The 22,253-nt window shown below is 35.0% G+C and overlaps 1 protein-coding gene across 1 annotated transcript in view; it reads right to left on the reverse strand.

Moving 5' to 3' along the window:
• KNDC1 (kinase non-catalytic C-lobe domain containing 1) overlaps positions 1 to 22,253 on the reverse strand; it is a 57,180-nt gene that overhangs the window by 14,267 nt on the left and 20,660 nt on the right. Inside the window, exons 4-14 of the mRNA XM_056495290.1 lie at positions 18,997 to 19,143; positions 16,771 to 16,888; positions 15,396 to 16,417; positions 7,993 to 8,107; positions 4,984 to 5,055; positions 4,820 to 4,881; positions 2,455 to 2,613; positions 2,042 to 2,119; positions 1,314 to 1,404; positions 976 to 1,138; positions 38 to 879 (exon numbers count right to left, since the gene is read on the reverse strand). Of these exons, the coding sequence (XP_056351265.1) occupies positions 38 to 879; positions 976 to 1,138; positions 1,314 to 1,404; positions 2,042 to 2,119; positions 2,455 to 2,613; positions 4,820 to 4,881; positions 4,984 to 5,055; positions 7,993 to 8,107; positions 15,396 to 16,417; positions 16,771 to 16,888; positions 18,997 to 19,143 (2,869 nt within the window). The remainder of the gene's footprint in view (positions 1 to 37; positions 880 to 975; positions 1,139 to 1,313; positions 1,405 to 2,041; positions 2,120 to 2,454; positions 2,614 to 4,819; positions 4,882 to 4,983; positions 5,056 to 7,992; positions 8,108 to 15,395; positions 16,418 to 16,770; positions 16,889 to 18,996; positions 19,144 to 22,253) is intronic.

The raw sequence follows: 22,253 nt of genomic DNA on the forward strand, positions 1-22,253 counted from the left end.
ATCAATGATAATAACATACAGAAGAAAATGCACATACCCATATCAAAAACTTCAGCTCCATTCTCTAAATAACCATCAAATGCAAACTCCTCTTGTATAAGATGAATCACTTCCTGTAGTAAAGTGTCACTTGTGTTCTGATGGGGCAGGACTTCATCATTGAAGAAACTGTAACTGTCTTCACTCACTGAAGTACATGGTGTGTGATCTTGTTCAGTGAAAAAACTGTCTATGCTGGTAGCACACTCAGTTTCTTGGCAGTTGGTTTGAATAACTGGGCTACTTGGATAAAACTGGTTCTCTGTATTAGTAGTTTCATGACTTTGCTCATTGCAAAGGGAGGCATCATTTTCTGCTTGCATGCTCATTTTATAACTTGCAATAGTACTTGAAAGTAGCACTGGCAAACTGTGATAGCAATCATAAGCAATTCTGGAGCGAAGAGGCTTATTTGGTATCTGCTCTGATACAGCCAAATGTACTGGTACAAATGTCAGAACTCTTTTCTCTGAGTTCTGTTTGAGAATGATGTTATTTATGTGAAGAAAATTAGGAGATGTAGGACAAGCTAAAGAGCTGGAGGGATCTTCAGATAAAATGCTCTTCTCTTGTAGAACATGTGAGGAATCAGGTGGTGATGGTAACCTAACTGTAGAAGTCAAGGTATTGCCTGAGTTTTGCTCTTCTGAAGACATCTGCAATGAGTGGCTTGGAACTTGTAAATCACACTCAGGTGTTTCAGGTACAGTTTCAACAACACCTGTATCCTCAATACCACAGCTTTTGGAGTCTTCCACATATCCTGATTTATTGTGGTTCATGTGATTTTCCTTCTTTGTCTCTTTCTTGAATTGGTTCGGAACTAGTGTGTGAACCTCTCTGCAAAAAAAGCCAAAGATTTTTTTAAAGGAAAATTCAAGTAGATCTAACACTGAAATTTAAGGTTTAACTTATTTTGCTTTAGGATATACTAACTTTGTTGTATTTGCATCCTGTTGCAAAATAATAGGCTTAAAGTGAGTTGCAGGAGAGGTGAATGCAACAGGTAATGTTGTTTTCTCACAGTTTAGTGAAATCTGGCAGGGTACTGGTCCTTTAACTGCTACAAGTTTACTTTCACTGGTAAAAGGCACAAATCCTAAAAGCAAAAACACAGAAAGATGATTAATATGTAACAAGAAAATATAAGTGTAAAGTAAGTAACAATCAATATAAATAGAAAAACAACTGCATATTGGTCTGAGAAAATCTTATACAGAGAACTGAACTAGAGAATATTAAACCAGAGTAAACGTCAGAACCTGACTGCTTACCTAGACTTGACTCTGAAGAGTCCATTTCATGTTTCTCATCTTTAAATCCAAAAGCAATGTGATCTTGAGACAAGACTTCTTCCTCAACAGCCTAACAATAAACAGTGAAGCCCAAATGGATGTTATTAGCATTTTCTTTTTTCAAATTCTGCTCAGCACATTACTTTAAAAAACCCCAATCCTCATACACAGCTAGAATATTACAAAGCAACAACCTAGCAATTCCAAGGTGAGGAATTAAAAAAACCACACACAGAAATCAAAGGACTGGTAGAACTGTTCAGAAATCTTGATAACTTGATGTTTTAAATCAGAACCTTAAGGTAATCAAAGTTTTGAACAAACTGAGTTCCATGGATTGATTGAATCTTGTGTGCATTAAATAAACACATTTGAAGCACAAACAGAACCCAACAATTACATATTAATTTCTTCTGTGGGGTGGTAAATAAAAAGAGAGGTTATGAAATTAGTTACTTGCTCTTCACCCATACAGATTGTGGAGTCAGAACATCACAATCTGTGGAGTGACCACAACAAGAACCAGAAAAAGGCAATACTTAGAGACTACTAGAAAATTTAAAAAAAAAAGCCCAACCAAAAAAAATCACAACGACAAAACCAGAATCATAATCTAGCTACACTTGCAGGGGACAAAATCTTACTAAAATACATTTACAGAATTGATTGAAAAAACATACAGAATTAAAGAAAGGTGGCACTCTTACCTTAAAGATGGGTTTACCCAATAACATCAAAATATTTTTGCTGTTTATACCTTGTTCAAGTAAATAATGACTGCATGTCTAAAAAAAAAAGATTGTAATTTTCAGTCAGTAAATAAGTTTTCAATCAAGTGAGGTATTCTTGGACAAGGACAAAGTCAAGGTAAATAGTCAGTTAGAAGTAATCTAAAGTTTAGGAAGTCTTATGAACCTTGTCCAAGTTCACGTATCTGGATAATTTCAATATAAATTAAAAACCCCACCCCTCTGTATCCCGTAGGGGGTAGATTTAAAAACAAAACCCAAAATGGCTGGTTATGATTTAATTAGATATCAGTCTATTACAAGTCTTAACTAATTATTTTGATTTTAAAATACACTAAAATGAGACTACAGACACAATTAAATCTAGCAACCTTAATTGCAGCAGTTAGAGAAGGTCTTTCTTCAGGGTTTTTTCTTGCCATATCCAGAAGCAGCCTTTTAAATTTTCTTGGCAATACTAGTTTGTGACTTGGTGGAACACTGTATTTTGCAGCCATCCACAGAACTGCAGCAACACCATAAACACAGACCTATTGGTATAGTGTAAGAGACAAGAAAGATTTAAACAGACTAAAAAAAGCCTTCAAAAATAATCCCAGCAAATTATCCAAAAATTCCTCCCATTTCCTGCCAAAAAACAAAACAAAACAAAAAAAAGAAAAAAATCACTAGAGCTTTTAAAGAGAATATATCTGGCTTTTGAGGGTGCTGATGAAAATCCCAGCCCATTTCAAAGTCTAGCTGTAATGCATGCAGGGCCAATAACAGCTATTTTTCTATTGGTGGAGCAACAGACATTAATTGTCTTATTCCTTACCTATTATCCCTTACCTACCTAGGATATTATTCAGGAAAAAAGTATTTTAGAACCATTCTGTAGAATTCCTTTGTCAAGTAAAAAGATTGCTGCAAGCTTCAGATTTCTACCATAAAACCTGGCCAGCTGCAATTTACTTAAAAAAGGTCATTACAATTCAACAAGTAAGTGGTACACAGTAATTACAAGCTAGCCAGCACAAGTCATATTTTATAGAGAAGATTACACCTGTCAGAAGAATGAGGCACTGCATATTTATTTTAGCAATTATTGTGCTACCTGCAGCTAGACCAACTGAAGTTGCCCCAACAAGGGACCTTGAAAAGGACTTGGTCTTTACCAGCTGTCTTGTCTTGTTTGAAGAATTGCAATTTTCAGTCAGATTTAGTCCACTTAATGCTTAGCTGTCATATATTAGCATGTATTATAAATGTAATTTTAAGAAATTTAAAGCACTACACTTTACATTGCCTCTGAAAGATATTACAAAGGCTCAATGCAAAGAACCTTAAGCACAGTAGTAAATAATGTGTCCCCATAAAACAATGTTTTCTGGCACTCTTTTGAGCAAAGTGAACAGCAATAAACAAAACATAACAAGCAATTTCACTAGAAACAAAATAATCTCATGCATTGTTCCATTTGAGCTATTGAACAAAAGCTACTAATAGATACAAAAACACCTGAAATGGAGAAAGCAGCTCAATCAAAACAAAAATAATTTTCTTCCTATTAGGTGTAGAACTCCAAGATTACCCTGAATTTATTTACTTAGGAAAAACTTGCCATTCAAGCCATCAGATCCTTCAAAGAAAGTTCTTTTTAATGTTACTGTGACTGACACTATACAGTCTTCATTCCTATGGCACAAATTGAACTGAATGTTCATGACTAGAAAGTTATACAGCCATCAGGAAAAAGGCAAAAACTCCATCTGCCTATGCTATACCTAATGTTATAGAAAAACAAGGAAACAGATTACTTCAGATATTCTAAAGAAAACAAACAAAGCACAAAGACTTTAGGATTATTAATTTCTATTGTCTGGTGAAGCTGCTGTATTATATTTCAGGGTTAGTTTAAGCTTCTGAAGCCTTTGAAAAATCTGTTTTGGATCAAAGCAATTTAAGAAATAGCAATTTTAGGAAACAGATAAAAATATTTTCTAGTTACAGATAGCTTTACAGAAAACTGAATGTTTTTAGTACATTTTTATGAACTTTCATTTTCTGATTCATGATTATAATGTCTAATTTCAAAGAACTCATGTGACACAAGGCACATATTAGCTAATCTCTTTTCTTGTTACATAACAGAAAGGTACTGTAAATTCTGTTCCCCCAACTTTTAAGATCACTGTGGTACAGTTTGCAATTCAAAAGTTGTTGCAGTGGAGACACATTCACCTGCTATTTGACATTTTTATTATCTTTGTTCTAAAAGCGCCTTATGGTTTTTATCTATAGGAAAAAGCTCTAAGAAAACTATACTGGGAAAAGACATTATTCATAATGTTTCCAAAGTAAAAACATACTGGTAATGGTATTTTTATCTAGTATTCCAAATGTGAATAAAGTTTGGGCTTTTGCCCAGACAGTCTAAAGCACTGATCTTACTATGACCTTCAGAATGGGAAAACATTACTTCAAAGTCTGTCTTACTGCTAAAAAACTGAAAATAATTAGGTCTTATGGAAAGCCACTGAATAACAAATTTTCCAAAGTTACTCCAAGAATTCTGGAAGGAAAAATTATAGAAACGACTAATTTTATGAAAGATCAAGATATTTAAAACTCCCCACAGATAACTAAGAAATATTGGGAAAAATGAGAAATATTTAGCTTTCTTCTTCAACTAGCAGAGGGTTAAAACTGTTCTTTGATAAAATACAAAGCAACATACATAACCTACCACATTACCTTCTCAGTATCCACATCCTCTTCTTCAATTTCAGGAGCTAAATAAAATACATCACAAGATTCTAAATGAGAAATGAAATAAGAAACAAAAGGTGAGATGTTTGCTTTCTTCTCCACTATGCCTGAAAAGACATAAAAACTGAACATGCAATGTCTTATTTTACCTTCAGCTTTTGGAGCAGCAAAGAAGATCCTTCCATGGCAGTCAATCAGCACAGAGTCCAAACATAAGACCACTGCAACAAAACCCACAAAAGGGGAAGGCATAAGCATCTGTTATTGTAGCTGTTTAGCACTAATAAAAATAAGTATTTTTAAAAGGAATTGCAGTGTCAGGAATTACTGTAAGATAACTGATGCTTTAAATAACATTTATGCTATAAAAGACACAAGTCAGTAAAGAGACTGTAGCTGTGTAATTACCCAAAGCAACTTCTGCAGAACAAAGATAAGAAACTGGAATTTTATTCTTTTTATACCCAGCACTAAAAAGGAAGGTCAAGAAAGAAACAAAACAAAAAGAAATAAATATAATAGGTAGATATAGTCTGGTCTTCTCATAAGGTACCAATAAAAGTTGGTCAATTTATCTTAAGAATTTAAGATAAATTCTCTCTTCTGTTCTCCTCCTTCAACCCCACAAAAATAGAAGGTCATCATCTGGAGAAAGCTGACACACACACATGGCCAAATCCAAAACTCCTCTAGGTGCAACAGGATATGAAGTCCAGTTTTTCACAAATAATTATAATCACACTCTCAGTGAAGAAATGTTACACAGGTTAGTATTTGCAAGGCAGTGAAATTTTCCATTGGTAAAAAAGGTAATGGACTTCTAAAACTGATCTGAGGTCTTCAGGAGCTTAATATTAAGGTAATGAGATCATGTAATATAAATTTGGTGTTGAAAATCTTGTGGCAAAACTGTGTCTATCTGTTAGCTAATTTCAAAGCACATTTTAATTTAATGTGTTTTAATACATCAAGCCAACTTGCCAGTAATGTAGTCCTCTATTTCTAGACTACCATTAAATGCACTATTTTCCTATTAAAAACAAAGAACTGTAAGAATAGATTCTTAAATAGAATAAGAAATTAAAGCATTAAATTAATTAGTATGTTAATAATAATTAGTATTAATTATGGAATAAAATATTAAAGATGTCTAAGAGACATACAAATATTAATTTATCAATAAATAATTAATTGAAGAGGTCTAAGATGAAAAAAGTAAAGTAAGAAAAAAAGGCAGTAACACTTTTGTTTTTTTCGTTACCTGTACAAACCACATCTAAAATTAAATTATTCATTATCTTCAATAATATTTAAGCTGGACCTGAAATATAAATCTTGAAAAGCAAAGCTTTCCCAAATGAGAACCCTTGCTGATTATTTCTGCAGAGGCAGCTTCACACTCACTTGTCTTTGCTTGTGAGCAGTGAATGCCCCGGCCCTGCTCACACAAACCAGATCTCAGCTTGCTCAGTACAAGGTAAGAATCCTCACCTGGGCTCTCTGAATCACCCATAAGCAACATATGATCAACATCCTCTGGTAAGAGGAGAGGAATTAAGTAAAGCCCCAATGGAGGTTATAAACAACTTCTGTAGCAGAGCTGAATTAATAAATACATGAAGAAGAGGCTAGCTTTGGGAAATGTTTTGTTAGCCAGGTAATTCCTGCTTAGGGTAATGAAAAAAGTGTAATCAAGGAAGGATTTGGAGGAAAAGGCCATGTGAAAAAATAAAAAATAATCTAGCTTCATTTATTTAACCATGACTCATCAGCTACCAGTCTTATCCTTTGTCTTGACAATGGTAGAGTATTTTTACAAGATATATTCAAAATATGTATCAGCTTTACTTTCAGTATTATTCAAAAGGAATGTCAAGAGAATTTTGTGTGTGGGATGGGCACTGAAGCAGTAACACCATGATAAACCTTTCCAAAATGCACAAGAGAATCCTGCTGCAGAAACATTCTAAATCTGAAACCAATATTCAACTTAAAGGTAGCTTTAAGAATTTTTAAGTAAGGTGTCTTCCATTTGGTGGTTTGCATCATTATGTTTCCTTCTAAGCTACATGAGGTTCAGATGATAACTTCTAATATTTTTAAGACATGAATTTGGATACATGTGAGTGCAGTAACAGAGGCTAGCTAAGCATATTACATTAGAATATGAGCCATTATGTGCAGTTATCTGAAACCTTCAGAATCATCAGGAACATGCTATGAGGCTGAAATAATCCTTCTGTTACAAGGTATATTAAATACTTAGTTTCATGGGTAACAATTCCTAAAGTGCTCAGAATCTTCATTTATGGCTTAATTCCTTTTAAGCAGTTTTGTATCATAGAAATAAAATAACTGAAGCTGAGATCCAAAGAGATGCAGTAAGTTGCAGATATTTATTTATTTATTATTTATATTCACTTACAGGCTTCAAACTCATCCCTGCCCATACTCTCAAAGGCAATTTTTCTTGTAAATCAAGGAAAAGAAAGGCAGGGTGGTGGTAGTGCAAACCTCTGCTCTGTTTCTTAGAACTGCTATAGGTTTATCATTAGCTAAACCATCATTCAGAATGTCCATGGAAACCTAGGATGGTCTTCTGAGTTGCACACAACACATTCCAATTTTGCCAAAGGACAATTCCCTCTCCCTCTCTTGGAAGTTTACTGCTGATAATTTATCTGTAAACTGAAGCACAGGGGATGTGGAAGGAGTAACAAGATCCTGGGTACTTTGAAATGACAAAGTCCTGTACTGTCAGGAATCATTTGTCACAAAGAAATCCAGGCAAAAGAGGAAGTTTTTTGTTTACATATATATGTCAAACTTATTTCCTCCTGCTTGATACAAGTTGAAGTACAGATTCTCCATTCCCAAAAGGTCTAAAATTCGTTTCACTGCTTGAAACTTAAAAATCATTTCTGCTGCAAAAGCCATCAAAAAACACAGAATAAAGAAAAAAAGATACATTCATCTATATATATGGAAGAAAACTCCAAATTGAGTTTTGTCACAGTTTAAGAGTCAAAATAGAAATATTTCATACTATTTTCTGCACACAAAATGAAAGTCAAGATCCTTTCAATCAACAGAATAAAGGAAAGATTTACACATGAACATAAACTAGGTAAAATACTTAATGATAATTAAGACTATACCTGGATAATCTATGCATGTCTGCAGAGTACATAAACACTCATGACATAATGCCCAGAGCTCATAATCTTTCAGAGGCCTACCATACCAGGACAACAGGAGTTTTAGAGAGATCCACTGAAAAAAACAGTGAGGATGCAGAAAGTTATAAAAAATTATCACAAATTAAAAACATTTACTAATGCAATAAAAAAGTAAATCCTAATATAAAACATGCTTAACTTAAAAAGTAACAAGAAAATACATCTATTGCACTTACCAGTAATGAATTAACACTATTTATTAAAAAAGCATGGCACAGTCAGCTAAGTGTAAATGAATTAATTGTTTCTTAATTGCTTCAGGAAAAGTGAGCTGTCTGGAAGGTCTTTCTTACCATACTAAATAAAGACTCTTAGAATGTCCATTGTATAACAAACATATTTTATGATGAAGCATAATTAAATAATTATAGGGACATAAAACATAAAAACATAAAAAATTCAAATTATAGCCATCAACAAAACAGCCTTACATTCAAAGCTTGATTTATCCTGACAGTTACGTGTCTTACCTTAAAGATTTCATCAACATCTCTTGTTCTTCTGTGAAAGATGTTAGCAATATTGACAGAATTAATGACAGGTTTATTTGAAATCCCAGCATGTTGATTTGTTTTTAATCACTGGCTGCTCAATTTGTAGTAACAGCATCTGTTTTTTTGACTATCAATTTAGCTTTTGATTTCTGGCATAATATTGTAATGTAACAAAGTTCCATGGAAACTTACTGTTCTTCTGCTACATTTTACATTTTGTGATTTTTTATTTTAGGGGGTGGTGTGTGTGTATCTAAGAATTGGAGATTTATAGTAGTGCACACACACCTGCCCCATCAAACCATGCTAATGGAAATGTTTATCTCTAGTAGTGGCTCTTGACATCAGCTGCAGTTCATGATCTCCACCTACCAAAGGAACACTAAAAAATTCATTGTAGGCAGAAACCTCTGAGTGAGAGCAGACCCAAAGAACTCTTTTAAAAAGAGCACAGCATATCTTCTCTTGCATATGCAGTCCTGAGAGAGTCAACTTCAGGCCATGTTAGAGAAAAGAATTACCAGAAGTAATTCAGGATTAACTCTGGAAAAAACCAAACATTTCACCCTCAAAGAAAATCCCCAAGCAAGCAAAAACCAGTCAAATAAAAAACTAACCCAACCAACCAAAAGAAAACCCCAAACACAGAAGTGAAGCACAGGAGACCAACAAAAACTCCCCAGAACTGTTTTGTTGCTTTTACACCTTTATATCCCAACCTGTATTTGTAAAATCTACTAGACAAAGGGTTTCTCCCACACACAATGGCAGCACAACATTGACAAATCAGCCTCTGCATTGCAATTTACTAAATGTCATTTACTAAACTAAAATTTTTCATCCTTTTACTGAGATGCTCTTTGGATTTTATCATGAGATACCTAATGAGCTGACTACTGCACTGAATTCCATAAAGCTCAAACAGAAATAGTTTCAGTGAAACCTATGGAGAAAAGGTGGTCATCAATTTCTGTAGCTGAAACTTTGTTAATAATATTAACCAGAAGACCTTCTCAAAGAACTCAATACTTTAGGCTCTTATTGTTTAAATATTCTTTGAAGGTGAACCAGATAAACTACATTTTCTTAACAAAAATACGTCAAGAATCACACCTTCTGATTTACTGAAAAGGTTTCATATTCTGCCTACCTCCAACAGATAAAAATGAACTTGGTGCTATTATTCTTCTTTCCTACAATTGTGGCAAAAATTAGTGACTTCAGCTTAGACAGATTTGAAGCCAGGTGATAAGATTCAGTTTCATTCTGTTATCACCAGCACCCTGGAGTGCAAAATTCTTTCATCCACGTGTTTTTTTACTGTATCTAGAAAAGCTCTTGAACTGTCTGATAAAAAGCCATCAATCACACAGCAGGAAGGAAAAGAACAGATAATCAAAAGAATGAATTAGTCTAGAGAGCATGTAGGATAGAGCTTTATACTGTTGATAGATTACCATCCCTGAGCAGCACTGTCTCCCCCTCCAGAGCACCTCTCATGTGCCTCAAGTGTCCTTGCTCACAGACACTTTTCAAAGAAAGGAGCAGTCCAAACCTCAAATTAACCCTGCACAGCTGACATGAGTGAAGAAAAACCATAAGAGAAATTTCAGACTGACTAAAACATTAAGAAAGTTTTGGAATTTAGGAATTTTCTTCTAGTAAGCACACACTAGTGCCACATGTTTCTGTGTAAGAGAATCCCTCCTCTTGAAGTTTATGTCTCTAGAGGCTCAAAAAGCTGCAGTGAAAAAAGATGGACTTCCTTCACTGCATATACAAATCACCTTTCACTTCAGAAAGGCTAAGCCAGGGAAAGAAGAACCTCTCAGTAAACTGGAGACTGAAGTTTGCTGTACAGCAGAAAGCTGCAAAGTATTTCTTATCACCTCTGGGATATCCAAGCTCTTTAGAGTAAGAAAGAAATGACAGAAAGAAATTTAGGTGTGGCAGGAGAGTAGGAAGAACCTAAGAGCAGCAGCAAAAGTTTAAGATAAGTCAGAATGATAGATTAGAAAATAGAGGATGAAGAGGCACCAGAAAACCTCTATTTTGGAAGAAAAAAGTATGTAGGGAAAGCAAATCAGCACAAATGAGAATTGCTGCCATCCACAGGATGGCTAAATCAAACCGAGTCAGAAAAAAAAAAAAAGGATGCAGTCTGGTTACAGGTTGGTGAACTTTATTTAAATGTATGTGCTCCTTATTTCTCTGGCAATCATTCTAGAGAAATGAGAAACTTCAAATATAATAGTTAGCTGGTATTACTTGGTATTTTGTGCTAGTTAGTCTTCTGTCGTGCTAATAAATACCTGCACTGCTATTGTCACTAAAATTCACGTCTCTCCTCACATTGACCATACCAATTTTATTCCTGAAAGAAATACCCGTGTCTAGTGTCCTAGTTATTGCAAATTCCCACCTTCCTACACCAGAAAGGGAAATGTGGAAGACTTCAGATGAAAACTGAGGGTTCAGACCTGCTGGGGACTTGTGCTTCTAACACCTTGCAGAAGTTATCCCATGTACATGACAAGGTACATGACAAGACATATACATTGCATTTGAGGTGAAAAATGCATGCAGTCTAGTTCAAACAGTTTTCAAAGGAAAAAGAATACACTTCTTAACCTATGGTTATGAGGCAACTTTTATTTAAGCCTCAATCCTTAAACAAAGGTATTTAATGCAATGCTCCTGGTACCTCACCTCTGAGGTATTTTAACACAATGCACAGTCTAACTCCACTGAACCTTGGTTTAGGCATGTCTCAGGTTTGGCTGTTTTGGTTTTTAACATGCAAATCTCTCATTTATGGCTATTACTATTTCCTAAAACTTAAAAAATAAAATCCCCACTCAATCACCAAGAAAAAAAAATAAAAAAAAAATCTGAAGTACTGGAGAATATATGATTAAATGCTTTTAGTCAAACAATCTGTAGCATGCATTATTTCTCATCTAACTATTCACATAATTTAGCAAAGCAAGCTCAAGACAACTCTTCAGCATTTATAAGTCCACTTCATTTAACCATTAACATTATTTTAACATTGCTATAAAATATTCACGAATATATTATTACCAGTGAAACTGCACCAAAGAGGAAACAAAATTATAATCTAATCTCTCTTCTCAAAATTTTTTCATGTTCTAAACCAGACCTTTCATAACAGAAATTATATTACCCATTTTTTAAAGTAAGAAAATATTCTTCACAGCATAAAATTTTGTCAGAAAATAGAGAAATGGCCAAATGAACCATTATTGCCTATAGCTACATCCTGGTGCCATTTTGATTTATGCCCAAAGACCGCATTTTAAATCCTACTTGTTGGAAAAGTGATGGGTTTTTGCAGTGCTGCAAAGATCGTTTAACAGATCTTCAACTTAATTGTTGGTACCAGAATTGTAAACTCCAAATTTAGCAAAGCATTCCAACTATTCCAAACATAATCTATTTTATGAACATAATGCTGGCATATTTTAAATAGCCAAAGCAAGACTTTTGTATCCTTTTCTTAGCAAATATTATTCTTGGAATTGACAACTTTTCTTTCCTTCAAGTGTTATTTCCCCAGTGTTAAAGTGTCAGCCTCTAGCAACATGGCCTTTCACTTCTCTCATGCTTGACAGGGTATGAATGACCAACAGAAAACAAACTTGCATATGCCAGGTTCCCATTAACCCTCCCCAAGTAAAGGCCATAGCATTTAAATCACAGAGAAACACTTAAAAGGGTTAGAGATGAGACACACCTGATTGGAATGAAACTGGTTAGAGAAATAAAAGAACCCCACTCAAACTTGAAGTGAAAAATATTTATTTATGGCATGCAAAACTATAAAAATTACTAGGAAAACCCTCACAAGATACATTGCAGTAGCCAGACAAAAGCAAGCAAGTATTTTTAGTAATGCTTACTAGCAGTAAAGCACACAACAACAAGAAGCAGTGTTTGAGTATTGGAAAAGTATTGTCCACTGGAGAAGTACTGACAGGCAAGAAAAAGTGTCTGTTCTCCAGAGTAGACAAGGTTGATCTTCAACCGGATGGGGCTGGTATTGCACCTTCTCTAAACAACATGAAATACTGAAAGGAATGCTAGAGACACCATTCTGAAAGCTCTACTTGCTGCAGTCATGCCAATCTGCTATAGAGAACTCAGGGAAAAGCAGCACTGCAAATCCTCTCAGGTGTTTCCTATTTACCCCACAAGGCAGAAATCACACTAGTCAGGGCTCACACTTCTTGTGCTTTTGCAGTAAATGAACAAAACTCAGACTCATGCTTTCTTAAAAAAGAAAAAAAGTATGGGAACTTGAGAGGAGACAAATTGTACTTTTGCACAGTACAGCTTTTTTTTTTTTTTTTTTCAGTTGTCAGGAGGTAACACAGAGGCAGCAAAACCTGCTATATTTTGGAAGCCTGAGGAATAAAATCTATTTTCTGAAAGAAAAAAGAAGCTGAAAACATTAACCCACCACATTTCTCTACGAAGACTTGCAATAAAGTCTGCTAAATGTTTCAATGACTAACTATGAATGACCTTCCTTCAGAAAACAAAGGATTATGAGGCTAGAAATTTAGCATTTCAGGAAGCCATTTCAGAAGCCTAGGTGTTAATATATTTATGGGTTTTTTTTCTCCCTACAGCAGTTAAATAATCAAAGAAGATTTTATTATGTTTGCTTTTTTTGGTTAAGACCAACAAGATTTTTCTAAATAGCATATTTTTATGTGGCAGAGCCTGAACATTTTCTGGAATCATTTACTGAAAAAGAGAATATAGAGCATGAGTCTATCAAAAGTTTCTTCTATTGAAAAGACAGCTATAAACCTCTGATATAACAAAGAACCACCACCCTGCTGTCTTCATTTCAGATGCTATGTATTAAACACTGCTTAATAGAACACCTGGAATAAGAGATACCTTTTTTAATTCACAGTGATTGTCCTGAGTTCAATCACAGGTAGGAGCAGGATAATCTCAGTTAGTAAGAGCCTACTTGTTTCCAAGAATGAAACTCTGTTCAGGCTGAAAGGACACTTCATTTAAATTGATAAGGAAATATCTGAAGAAAAAGAAGACTTCAGAAGAATGGCAGAATAACCTTAAAATATATTTTGGTTTACTTTTCTGTGTGTCAGCCTCAAGTGCTGCTGCAGAAAAAGAAAATGAGATTCTTTACAGCTTTTAATTTCATGGAAGAATTTTGGAAAACTAGAACTCCAGGGAAGATTATTTTCTTAAAACTACCTTCATGCACCCGGACTTAAAACTTTTGCCCTGGTAATCTGGTAAAGACAGAATATATTCTTATTTCAACATTTTTTTGTCTTTAAAAAAGAACCCCTAACACTACACTCAAGTTATGTTCATAAGTGATGGCAGAAATAGAAAAAAATAAAAAAGAAATGTGTACAATAAATGGATTATTTGTCAGAGTCTGAAGAATGCACTTGCAGAGTTTAAAAACTAAATAAAGTTTTCAATATGCATAAAATGAATAACCCCCTTGGAAGGCAAAATCATGCCACATGGTATGTGGTACATATCCACACTTATATGCTCCTGAACTATAATTTAATAAGCACACCTGTTGAGGGAAAAGAGACAGAAAACATAAAAAGGGACAGACTCTTCAATTTGCTCTAGTTTTTGAGCTATGATGAACCAAAGGCTCTTTACACATCTGATAATTCTAGGTTAGTGCTCCAGTGGAGGTGTCTGAGCAAGGTGAAAAGAGGGACAGACAGAGACTGAATAAAACCCCAAGTGCCACAGTATGAGATGGCTGGAAGATGGGCTGGTAGGCAAAGAGAACAAGGCTGACTTGCCAGTAGACAAACAAAGAAAAAAACCCAACATCTTCACCTAAGAATAATTTCTGGAAACAAAAATGTGTGACGTTTGTGCTGCTCATTTTAATCCTGCTGTAATAAAGCTGGAGGAGGATAAACCACCCTGCAGATTTAGCCAGGAGCTCTCCTACCACAGGGATTGTTTAAACCTCTGAGTGTGGCACAAGAGAAAACCATCTAGTCAGAGACCAAACTTGTCCACCCTGAGATATGTAATTTGAGCAGAGAAGAGACCATATTACAATTATCCATCAACAAATTCAGGTAGATTCTCCCTCTCTTATTTGGCTATTTATAAAGACTTAATGCATGAGACAACACATCCATCATATTGTGCACATATTTCAATTCTATAGTGAAACATACACAAACAACAGAGACGGCAATTTAAGAACACAGAACGAATATAGCGTATGTACAATTTCCAAAAACTTAAATGCACATGTAAGATTAAAAAAATGCAGACTCTATCCTCCTGAAGCTGATGGGATATTGCCATTGATTTCAATGAGGTCAGGTTTACAGTCAGGAATTCTGCAATTTTCATAAGCACCTGGGAGGCTCACTGCAAGGTGGTGAAATTTATGCATTGACAGTAACATAAAGAGTTAAAAATACGTATGCTTTGGTCATGTTCTCTTACAAATGTAATCAGCTGTCAAGGAATGCTGCTCCAACACACTAGCAAGTAGATTCCATTTGTAAAAAAAAAATTAAAAAATTAAAATGGAAGTTAATTTTGCAACAGCATAAATTTCACTGTAGCACTTTACTTATAAATTTAAGAGGAAAAAAGGATCACCATGTTTCCAATATTGACTCTTAAAGTGTGCAGACTAGCAAAATTCCATTTTCTGGGATGCTAAAGGGGACAAGGGGGGAAGAAATCACACAGTATTTAAGTCATCTCATCTCCACATAAGTGACTACAGCAACTATATAATGAAGACTTTATTTTTACTACCTGCTCATTACTTTTGATTTCTGAACCTCTGCCTCCACAAAGATTATCTTCATTATTGTTTGCACTCATCACACCGTTGCTTAATTCTGGTGGCCTAATTACGTTTGATCCATGTCTGTTCCCACTGGGTTTTGTTGTTAACACTGAATCCATCTTGTTAAAATGTGGTACATAATTTTCATTTGACCCTTGAAAAATTTCAGAACAGTCTTCCAACACCATGTAGTTGTCCAGCATTTTTGCTCCAGCAATTGACTGATTTGGGCCTTTCAGCCTATCAGCTGGTTTTAGCACTTCAGAGGTAGCACCAGAAGAGTCTTCTTTGTGATCAGATGAAGAAAAACCTATCTTTTTATCATTCATAAATGACAAATGTTCTTCTAGATTCAAGCCAGACACTTGTGTGCATACACATGGCACTTCTAAATGACAATCATCAGCTTGGTGATACTTTGATTCTATTTCTGGTGGACGACTGACAGCAAACGAATTGAGATTTCCCTTTGAAAAAGCAACCTCATTATTATTGTCTAGAGGTAGTGACTCTTGTGTTATGAAGTGATTTTTCCTATCTGGTGGTCCACTGTTGGTTACAGAAGTTAAAAAGTTATTTGTATCAGCAAGTTCGAGTGGTAGCTTTGGAAAGGTTTTCATTTTTCTCAAAGAACCTTTCTTAAAAAGACCATCTCTCTCCAGGTCAATAACACATGATTTTATATCCAAAGCAACACTAGCAAAACTGTCAGTATATACTGCATGTTTGTCATCTTCTTTGCTCTTTTCAGTTTGAGTTGCAAGTTGAGAATGTTGAGTTTTCTCTTTATCCAGATCAATTTGCATTTCCTTTAAACCACTTTCTCTGCCAGTCACCATGGTAACTACAGAAGAGTTGTTATGACAGGCAGTCGTCACCTCTTCCACTGCAGACGAATCACCTGCAATGTTGTTTTTCTCATTTGAATAGAATTTAGATCCCAAACTTCTCTGACACATTCTTCCCTTCCACATGTTATCACAGACATCTAGATACAAAAACAGATGCTTATATTAAATGTGTATTTAAACCTTCTAATCTCTCCTTGTAAATCTTTACATTGCTTTTTATCTGCCATTGCTGTTATGTACCTTTAGTATGGCACACAAATTCTCAATTTCTGAACAAATCACTTTGAATCATAAGGGACACTTTAAACATATCATGTTAATTAAGAGTTGAATGTCCCTGTTTCCTCATCACCAATCTACAAATATTTAGTAATGATTTGTTGTAATCTAGAAAGGAACCTATAACAGGAGAGCACACAAGCAGTCTTTGAAAAATCATTAGATATGTCAGGCAATCTAAAGTTTTAGACTAAATATATTTTAAGGTTACCTTGAGAAGCACCAAATGATTCAATTGAAAGAACTCTTCTTCCAACAGCAGACAAGCTTCGACAAATATTACTTGATGAAGCAATCTTCATTTTTTCTTCACATAATGACAAAATGCTCTAGAGAAAATTAATGTTAAATATTTCTTTAATAATAAATAGACTTGTGAATTTTGACTAACATAAATGATGTTAATTCCCACAGTACATCTGAATTTATATGATGCTACACTGGAGGTCTTTCTTCTCCAATTCTTTATACTGTGTGTTTCTATTATGTGGTTGAATTAATTTCTCGTTTGTACAATACAATTTAATGCAATTCGAGTTTTAGCCTACAGTTAGAACATCAAGAAAAACAGATAACTTTTATCTTAAATGCTATCCTTTATGAATAACATAGTAAAAATGCAAAAAGATAGTGTTGATTACTTTTTTAAACAGCCAATGCCTCACTTGAATTCAGTGACACAGGTAGGAAGATGAATGTTTTCATTACTGAAATTACATTAAAAATAAACCCTGAATCTTTTTAAAATGGCAAAATACAAACATCTAAAAAGCAATTATTCCCAGTAAGAGAAGGCAATCATTATCAGATTACAGGAAGCAACAGTACTTCATATCTCTGCAGCCCGAGCACCATTTGGTGGCATTAGCATTGGTCTCACACATAATTAACTACAGATATTCACACATTTAAAAACCTGTCCCTTTGGGCAGGATGCAGAAGAGAGCTGCCTTTCCAAATACATCCCACCATTTCCTCAGTAACTATTCCTAGATAAACACTGATGAGACCTCATACAGCTCTTGGGAGATGGTCTCACTTCCCCATTAACCCACTCAACTGCTCCTCTGCTGTTGTACATGAAAGGAAGAAATTGGCCCTGTTGGTTCACATATGGGATTGAGGAAGGGCAGGAAAATAGCAGACAGGTATCCAGCTGTGCAGAAGTCTAGCAAAATGCCTAGAAAAGGTCTAGGGATTTTCCCTCCATATAGCTACCACAACTCTGTTCACAAAAGAAAGTGTCCAGTGGAAAAGGAACAAAAGGAACACACTCACAAAGCAACCCTTATATATTACCCAAGACCAGTTATTTTTGGGATGATTTAAATAGCCAGCAACAGCTTTCAGGGTCTACAGACCACTTGGAGATGAGAGAGTGCTATACAATACCTCCTCTGACAACTTAACAGTAACTTAACTTAACAGTAAAGGAACAGAAATAGAGCAGCTGACCAAGCAGGCTCTGTATTCAGTATGGCCTCCTGCCTGGGCAGTCCTCAGTCAGGGAGCCAATATTTTTTTACTTTATAAAATGAATCTGTTAATTCTGTTGCAGTACTCTTTCTGCAAAGTACTGATCACAGGTGCCATACCATTTAGAATATACACTATCAGCTCAGGAAAATGAAATACTCACAGCATCCCTAACCCACCTTCCCTCCCCAAAAAAAGGAGGTATCACTATTCTGAAGTAGAAAAACTGAATCAAACAAAAGTCACGTTGCACAACTGTTATTCTCTGGTTACATTCTCATAGTCTGCAAAAACATTTTCACATGAATGTCAAATAACTCTATCAGGTAACCAAAATTTAGAATGTAAATTATTTGAAAATATCAGCTTGAAAAATCCTATATAGTTTCAAATTCTAACAGCTAAAGGTAAAATAAGAGGCGAAATGGAATAAAATACAAAATCCAATAAAGATATCTAAGCCTTTATGTATTTACAGAAAAACTAGATAGTAGTATTGCTTTGAACAACACTACTTTGAACATGCCAAGGAACAGAAGTTTCCTGGGGCAGGGTCCCTATATCCCCTTGTTAAATGCAATCCAATTATCACACAAATTTCAGAGCACAGCCAGTGCTTTTTTTTTCTTTCCTAACGACACTGTCTCTCTGCAAACCAAATATTAAAAAGGAAGAAAACAGTTGATGAGAAAAATTAGATCTACCAGTGTATTCACCCAACCTTCTTAAAAATCCAAGCACTGTCCAGCATCTACATCTACTTTTCAGGTTCCATATCCATTAGAGTGTGGAAAATGAATTTCTGCAGAGTCGGGAAGTCCTCTTCCTTCTTGCAAAACCTGAGCATACTGTTTATCAAGACTATCTTAATAATTACAGAGATTAATGAGATAAAGGTCAATGAGCACACAGAAATATTAGTATATTTCTAAAACCAAAAAATGATGTAGGGCTGTTTTACCTCAATATCTGGCCTATTTTCAGGATTCTCTTCTTGCATTTGTTCCAGTAGAGCATGCAGATCTTGCCCAAATTCTGATTCTGTCTCAGGTTCTGCAATATATTCTATTGCTGCTTTCAGTGTTGCACCCAAGGAATAGATGTGTGCCTGCATGAAGTTTAGAAAAAGACATTAAATATGCTACTGATTCTCTCTCTCTGGCCACCAAAGCTTCAAGATCACACAAGCTTACATTATTTTCAATTTTAAGGTATCAGTTTACTGGAAATGTGGTTTAATTTAAACATAAACAAAACCAGCTTCAGACCTGCTTTAGGGGATATACTTGCTGAAAACAAAATGAGCCTTTGTGGGGTCCAGTTAGAACTCTTTTTTTCCCTTGTCAATAACCAGTATTACAAGTATTACACCAGGCTACAATGAAATATAAAACTGAGAACCCTGTGTTTGTGTAAGTATTGTTTAAAGTTAGAAGCATGCTAAAAAGTTTGTTTGAAGGGAGATTGAAGTGACATTCCTCTTAGCAGGGAAACAAAATATTAATTTGAAAAAAACCTCTTTTATATAGCAATATTTTATGAGTACTTTTATCAAGCATAAAAAAAAGGAGAGGAAAAAATACAACATAATGCCACTTGTCACTGAAGACACTTATGACAGAATTTTTAAACATACTCCATGTTTTCCACCTCTGCTTCTCTTAAAGCCCACAACCTTGTGATGGGTTAGGGTTAGGTGAACCAGCAACTTTCTAAAATCTAGTGCTAATGCACTAGACTTCCCACACAACACAGCTGCCTCTTAATTTTAGAAGCATCTTGCTTCTTGGGGAAAAAACAAAAACAAATTTAAAAATACCTTTTCATATCTGCTTAAGTAATGGTATTTTATCCACGATAGCTTGTATTTCATATTCCCTTCATAGAATACATTTCAGAAAAATTTATAAGCAAATAAAAGTGCAAGTTTGGATAAACATTTCAATGGTGATGCAGCATAGCCAGGAATTCAAATGTACTGAACACTTGAATCTGAGGATTACAGATACATCCATAAATAAAATTATGACTGCACTTGTAGATTAAATTGGTTTTAATGCATTTGCTACACTCTTTACCATCTCTTACTTTAGAAAGAAGACTGACTTGAAGGTTAAAAGTAATTTCCTTCCTCTACCCATCCCTAACTTTCTCATTAAGATGTGTTTTTGTCTCCAAATTGTATGAATTGTACTTTTTCCACAGATATGTTTGTAGATTTCCTTTCTAGTGAGGCAGGACACCTCCACTGAAGGGAAATGTGACACCACGTATCAGGAAAAGCTGTGTGTGTGTGAGATTGGACAATTCCTCTCTTCCCCTCTCCCCTCCATGTCATCCCCAAACCAAGAACACATAAAGCAGTGCTGACTGCTGGCTCTGAAGCCTTGGTTTATTTTTAGAATACATCAAGATTAAGACAAGCATCAGAAGAGCAGCCTAAATGCCATCTGATCTAGATAGAAAAGATAATTTTTTTTTCTGAAGCAATAATTTCAGTTTCTTTACTATTCTACAACTTCATCATTAAGCAGAAGAGGTAACTGAAGAGTTTTGAGAATCTCAGAGGAGGTAAGACAGGAACCATTATTCTTATTTTGGTGAAGCAGCAGAATGAAGGTCATTCATCTCCTCCAAAAGTAAGGGTTACTTTCCCCCAGCCCTGTTCCCTGTGCCACATAAACTACCATAACCCACTCCATGGCAGTAGCCCTACTGAACCACACCCCTGACAGAATGGGCTTTTTTTTTTGGTAAGATGAAACAGATCAAGTTGGCAAAAGGTTACAAAACTATGAAGCCTCAGCAAATAGTCCACTAATGAGGTGATAGAAAAAAGTTTTTCTTCATACACACCACAACCTTTACTCATACTTATTTCAGCTGCAGAAACTGCACTCCACCTAGACTAACAGAAATACTCACAAAAGAAGCACAATTCTTGTAAGTAGTTAAAGCTTGATGGTTTACAGTCCATATAAGTTAACTTGCTATAAAATTAACTAGGTAAAAGTAGCATAACTCCAAGCCTGCCCAAGACTAAAGGCCTGAAAAGGTAACTGTAACTGAGAAAAAAAGTTTTAAAAAAATTCTAGATTTATAAACTTTAGTATATTTCACTTGGTGGAAGAAATTGAAACTAAATTCCTTCCAGAATAGAAACTTATTATGGTTTTAAGGTTTTGTATTTTTTTTTCCTGTAGACTGTTCCATAAGCTTTTGAACAATAAAGAAGTGCACAGTGTAGAACTTATCAAAATCAAGGAATACTAGACACTGTTTTTCAGTAAGCAATGTCATTTTCCATTTCTCAGTAGACAATATAACAGAAAATTGAAGTTAAAAAAATAAGGAAACAAGGACAACTTAACAATATAGTACAGCTCCATTTAAAGAGTCTTTTGTATAAATGTAGTATTGTGCTGGGCAGTTTAATATATTGATATTAGTAGATTATTCCACGTATTTGATAGGCTCTGCAACAAGTGACATCACCTCTGCTCCACAAAATTACTATTATAGAAACAAAATAATCACTCCCCTAAGAGCTGAAGTTAAAAAACACACTGCACAAGTTATGTTAGGACTAATGCCACACAGACCAAACCATGTTAGAATATCTGAAGAAATAAGGTCATGTAGTGTGGGGACACCTCTTAAGTCAGAAGGTACTTCCAAACAGAATAGCTTCTGACCAAATAATTTATTTTAGTAATAATTGTATAAGAATTCACTATTTCTTATAATGCAGAACAAGAAGCTTACCAGCTCCAGAAGTGGAACAAAAAGATGAGGAACTTTAACTTTGAGGGAACAAATGAATTTTCTTTTGACAAATGCTGGATGTGAACATTACAGGACATAGCAACAAGGGCAGAGCAACACATTACCTCATCCCACATTTTCCAATCAATAATTTCTGTTCACAGTGGGGTATAACTCATTTGCCCTAGTCTGCCTTTAAAAGCACAAGTGTCTGAGATGCAAGCAGACAGGCTTCAACTCCATTTTACTGGTCTGTTTCAAGGAAGTTCAGTGAGTCTTTTCTTGTACAAGAGAAAGGCCAGTCTCAGACTGAAGTAAGATCTTTTTTCCCAACACACAAAAAGTTGCTCTGTTAAGGTACTTCCTTTCCTCTGTCATGCAGGAAAACTAGTTCTGCAGATGGTAGTTTTAAGCACTATAGCTTGCGACTAATTTCTGTGCTAAAACATTTAT

This window comes from Oenanthe melanoleuca, chromosome 6 (assembly GCF_029582105.1).
Source record: "Oenanthe melanoleuca isolate GR-GAL-2019-014 chromosome 6, OMel1.0, whole genome shotgun sequence".
In the NCBI taxonomy this organism is placed as follows: domain Eukaryota; kingdom Metazoa; phylum Chordata; class Aves; order Passeriformes; family Muscicapidae; genus Oenanthe; species Oenanthe melanoleuca.